Raw genomic sequence first — 5,366 nt, forward strand, 5'->3', positions numbered from 1 at the left:
ATCTCAGCTCCATAAAACCCTCAAAGATATAAGAAAAAAAACCGTCAGGAGACATATTTAGGCAGGTGAGATCATGTCGAGCAAATCTCTTCTTTAGAGATCTTTACCGACCCAGAATTGTTTGAAAATAAGATTCCGAACAAAAATTAGGGAATAAACTACATTTCCCAGGAGACCTCACGGGCAAGTCTCCGCACTCGGTTGGTTCTCTTTACCGCGAGGGAAGCTGGGAAATGTAGTGCTACATCGACCCTGCGCGTGACATCTGCGGAGGAAGGTGAGCCGAAGGGCGCCGCCAGGGTCGAGACCGAGTACGCGCAGTCGAGGTGTGGGCTGCTCTTTCCCCCCAGTTTGGTTTGTGCAATGGGGGAAGGGCCCCCGTCATCTGACCCCAACCGTGTGATGAGCTGGCCCGCGTTCAGTCTCTGACTGGAGCCGCTGGGGGAAGTCCTGGTGGGTGAGGCTCCGCGGTGCCTGGTCTGGTTTCTCGGCAGCCGGGCCGGGAGGGGGAGAAGGTGCGAACAGCCGGGAGCTCCGAGCTCGCGCCCTGCACCCCACCCAGGCTGCGGCAGCCTGGGGAGGAAGCGCGTATAGGTTGAGTGCCGTTTCCTTTTTTGCTTTCGGGTCAGAGCAATCCCAACAGGCGGTGGATAGGAATGTCTAACTTCAGTGTGAAGAGGGTCCGGAGCCAAAGGGGTTAAAACAAGCGACTCCCTCACTTCCCGCCTCCCTCAAACGCACGCCCCACCAGCCATGGGCAGCCGCGATCACCTGTTCAAAGTGCTGGTGGTGGGGGACGCCGCAGTGGGCAAGACGTCGCTTGTTCAGCGATATTCCCAGGACAGCTTCAGCAAACACTACAAGTCCACGGTAGGAGGTGAGATGCCGGGGGCGGGGAGCGGGTGGGTGGGTGGAGGAGACCGGACCACGGACTGGAGCTGTGGCCCTAAGTCGGGTCGCGAGAGGGGATTCGATGTCCTCGGGTTCTTCCTCGGGTTAAGAAGATGGTGTCCGGGATCCTAGAGGGAGGAATTGCTGGGAGTTTGACTTGCGTGCCTCTCGAGTGAGTGTGAAGATGAGAAAAGGGTGATGAGAAGGAGCAATTGCTGCTGATCGCAGGAGAACTGTGAACTCACGTCTCCTGCAGCCTTCCAAGCTGTCGGGGCAGATCTCTCCCATCAGCAGAGGCAGCTGAGACCCTCTGTAGGCCCGGGTTAGGTGCCAGCGGGGGCTGTTGTCCTTCCTCTCACGGGGAGGGTGAAGGTGTTTAACCTGGCTTCCAGGGGAGAACCTGGGAAGCGAAACTGGTCTGAAGGACCCTAGCTTTGTCTTGGGGACGTGGGTGGGACTGGGCGGGGAGGGGGCACAAAATCCCCAAAGGAGCCCCTTGGCCATGCAGTTAGATGCCCATCAGGGCTGATGAGCTGTGTGGTTTTTGTCCATTGGTTATTTAAATAAGATAACCTAGAAGTTCTTCGAAGAATGTGAACTATACCAGTTCTCTGACCTATCTTCCCAGCCCTTTTCCCCTCAAAGTGGGGAAGGGAGGGAGGAAGGGAACACCAAAAATTAATTCATTTCTTTCCCAGGGGTAGCCTTTGGACTCAACAGTTGTTTTTTCAGAGGCAGTATTGCCTTTTTGTTAATTAGAAGGTATTTAGCTGGGAAGAGCCAGTGACAGGGGAGAGCAACTTAAAGTTTTACTTATCTCTGTTAAAAGAAATTTTAAGAAAAAATGTACTAATGGAAATTTTGAAAATGTGTGCTGGTGTTCATATGGAAGTTTTTTTTAAAAAGTAACAGGTATTTACATTATAGTTAAAATATCCTCCTTAAGAACATCCAGCAAAATCAACGGTTTAAAGTTTCAAAGACTGTTTCCTGACCACTCTGCCCCATCCCTCCTAAATAATATGAGGATCCCTATTTAGGTTGAAAGAGTCCAGCTAATTAATTTTTAGCAATTACTCTAGTTTCCCTTTAGTAAAAAATATAATTGGCAAATTTTTTTCCCGTGTGTATTCCAAGTTTCTCCTAGATTTTATTTTTGTCACAGAAATGGAAGAATATACTTCCAAACCTCAGAAATTATTCTCTCTCCTTATCAAGAAGCTTTTCCCCTAGAACTCGTTCAGTCTCAGCAGCTACAGCTCTTAAGCATAATCCATGCAGTGTCTTCTTCCTGCACATCCTCTGGGACCTTTCCCATTTATCCCATTCCTGCCTGAAATGATTCCTACAGCCTTATGGAGGATGTAGAATTCCCCAGGGTGTGTTTTTCTTACAATACAATTTGATTAGAAACCAACAGTGAAATTGAATGTGGAAGATACAAAAGCAACCACACTTATCTCATTTCCCCCTTCTCCCCCACCATCCCTTGCCTGAGAGAACCTCACATCTCCCAGAAACTGTTTAACCTGAGAATAGGAGTTGTTTTCATAATTACTCCCACCTGCCTGTCCCCAGCCTTGGAGACAAAATATCAAATAAATTTGAGAGGAGAGTAAAAGCCAGAGACTCCTTTGGAGGACAGGTATGAATTATTTGTCCCAGACTTAATACACAAGTGTGGGCTCATCTCAGTCTATTGAGGGCTTAAAAATAAATAAATGGGATTGGAGTTGTGGGTCCTAGAGTTGTAACTGCATCTTTGAGTTTATCCCCAGATTTTTTTTAAAGGTAAATTTTACTAAAGCATAATATACATATATTTTCAGTGGATTTTGCTCTGAAGGTTCTCCAGTGGTCTGACTCAGAAGTGGTACGGCTCCAGCTATGGGATATTGCAGGTAATCTGGGAAGGCTTCTCCACAAGAGAAGAAATTGTGGTTTAACCAGCAAGCTCTCAGAAAAAAAGTGGGGCAACAAAACCAGAAATTTTTTTTCTGAAGCTGGAAAAGATTGAGCTGCTCTGAGGATACATGAGTTGTAGAGCTTTTGTAGATGTTTTCTGTAGAGGTTTTGCCCTGATAGATCTGGGCAGTCTCTGTGTGGGTGGAGGGGCTGATAAGATGGTGGATTACAGACCATAGGTGGAGCAGGGGCAGAGTGCTTTTTTTAGGGTTTCAGCTGACCTTGGTGAAAAACAAGATCCCCGGAAAATAGAGACAATAATAATAGTGAACCCTTATTTTGTGCCAATCACTCTTCTAAACTTTTTAGATTTACTGACTCATTAATACAACAAACCTATCATAAAAGCTACTGCTTTTATCTTCACTTTACAGATGAGGAATCTGAAGCACTGAGAACTTGATTTGCCCAAAGTCATATAGCAGGGATTTGGACATGGGCAATCTGGGTGCACAATCTGCCTTGGAGATAATCCAGTTTAATAATCCCTTGGTGGGATAGATAGAAAACCAGGAGTCAGAGGAAAAAGTGAGTGGCTCCTTCTGCACATATGCTTACTGTCCTCTTCCACAACAAATGGAGAGAGGGCAGAGTGTCAGACAGGGTACTGTGAATGGTTCTCAGAATCACCTTCTCGAGAACTCTCCCCTTTCTCCCCAGGGCAGGAGCGCTTCACCTCTATGACACGACTGTACTATCGGGATGCCTCTGCCTGCGTTATTATGTTTGACGTTACGAATCCCACTACATTCAGCAACAGCCAGAGGTGGAAACAAGACCTGGACAGCAAGCTCACACTGCCCAGTGGAGAGCCTGTGCCCTGCCTGCTCTTGGCCAACAAGGTATGTGACCAACCAAAGTAAATGGCCCAGGCCTCTATCTGTGTCAGAGAGTAAGCGTATCTAAAATGCTGTCTGATTCTGTGCATCCATGTTCCCCTCTCAAGTTGGCAGAATCTTCTGCATCTCCTTTCAAAGGATGTTGAGGGTGAGACTTTCTTTGGGAAGAATGTTGACTGTAGATTTTGGATACTGATATTCTCACCCATTGGTGGAGAAATATTTTAAATCCACAGGTATTGGAGCCATATACCTATTCCCAGAAAGTTTATGGTATCATCTTTATTCTCTTTTGTCAGTGTGATCTGTCCCCTTGGGCAGTGAGTCGGGACCAGATTGACCGGTTCAGTAAGGAGAACGGTTTCACAGGTTGGACAGAAACATCAGTCAAGGAGAACAAAAATATTAATGAGGCCATGAGGTAAGAAGCTCATGCCATTCTGGAGATAGGCACGCAGATTTGCCCATCATCCACTCTGGCCCCACAGACCCTTTTTTCTTGTTTCTGAACAAACAAGAACAGACTAAGTCACTGCATAGCCAGCTCACAAAGGGGACAAAGGGGGATTTAAACCTTGTGGCTTTACTGAGTGCTGTCTGGTGATAAGACAGTGTTTGCCATTTCTCCTTTTCCACCATCCAGCTTCTGAGACTTATTTTTTATTTGCTTTTCAGAGTCCTCATTGAAAAGATGATGAATTCCAGAGAAGATACCATGTCTTTGTCCACTGAAGGGAACTACATCGATCTACAGACCAAGTCTTCCTCCAGCTGGCAGAGTCCTCATTGAAAAGATGATGAATTCCAGAGAAGATGCCATGTCTTTGTCCACTGAAGGGAACTACATCGATCTACAGACCAAGTCTTCCTCCAGCTGGGCCTGCTGCTAGTAGTGTTTGGCTTGTTTTCGATCCAGTTCTAGGAGGTTTTGTCATCTCTTCCCTTTGGTTGCCCACCCGGAAATTTTACTGAGTGCATTTGAATTGTCTCCTGCCGACTGTCCCATAAGGAGGTCCATTGCAACTTAGAAAAGACACCTGGGACTCAAGTGCATCTCCTGGATGTCAGCTCTGACTTGCTGTCGGCTCATGTGGCCCACTTAGTGCCTTCTGTATAAGAAAGATCATCTCATCTCTCAATTTGTGATCTGGAATTTTGTGAGAAGGATTAGAAATAAGCATCTGTGTTTTAAATATCATAATTTTCACCTACTTGTGAGCTAATTTTTGTCATTTGCTGTACATTGATATAACTTCAGATTGAGAGGAAAATGAGATCAAATGTCATTTCCCAAATTTCTTGTAGGTCATTGCTTTCAGATTCTTTCTGTCTTGGACTTGGAGTTTAAACATCTGATTCTGGGATGCAGAAGGAGGGGCTCTGGACATCTATGGGCTTGGGGCTACTGGAGGTAACCCAGAAGTCACTGTAAATTTGAAACTTCTAAAGTCACAATTAACTTTCTCTTGGCTTCAAAAATAGTCAAGCTTTTAAACTACGTATCTTTAGGCCGGCCCGTGGCTCACTCTGTAGAGTGCGGTGCTGATAACACCAAGGCCACGGGTTCGGATCCTATATAGGGATGGCCGGTTTGCTCACTGGCTGAGCGTGGTGCTGACAACACCAAGCCAAGGGTTGAGATCCCCTTACCGGTCATCTTTTTAAAAAAAA

General features: G+C 46.3%; 1 protein-coding gene across 1 annotated transcript; it reads left to right on the forward strand.

Annotated features, from left to right (window-relative positions):
• The first annotated feature begins 635 nt into the window (after window positions 1-635).
• RAB29 (RAB29, member RAS oncogene family) lies at window positions 636-5,226 on the forward strand. The gene is made up of 5 exons (XM_008580496.1): window positions 636-877; window positions 2,721-2,792; window positions 3,517-3,698; window positions 3,995-4,116; window positions 4,474-5,226. Exons 1-5 carry the CDS (start codon window positions 754-756, stop codon window positions 4,583-4,585), a joined length of 612 nt encoding a protein of 203 aa, XP_008578718.1. The 5' UTR covers window positions 636-753; the 3' UTR covers window positions 4,586-5,226.
• Window positions 5,227-5,366: the final 140 nt, after the last annotated feature.

This window comes from Galeopterus variegatus, unplaced genomic scaffold (genome assembly GCF_000696425.1).
Source record: "Galeopterus variegatus unplaced genomic scaffold, G_variegatus-3.0.2 Scaffold86, whole genome shotgun sequence".
Classification (NCBI taxonomy): Eukaryota; Metazoa; Chordata; class Mammalia; order Dermoptera; family Cynocephalidae; genus Galeopterus; species Galeopterus variegatus.

Bases quoted from the DNA above. Each gene is read 5' to 3' on its own strand.
- RAB29 (XM_008580496.1), top strand. From the start codon at position 754: ATGGGCAGCCGCGATCACCTGTTCAAAGTGCTGGTGGTGGGGGACGCC. The intron at 2,793-3,516 runs GTAATCTGGGAA...CTTTCTCCCCAG, and splicing joins CCAGCTATGGGATATTGCAG to GGCAGGAGCGCTTCACCTCT. The intron at 4,117-4,473 runs GTAAGAAGCTCA...TCCAGCTGGCAG, and splicing joins AATATTAATGAGGCCATGAG to AGTCCTCATTGAAAAGATGA.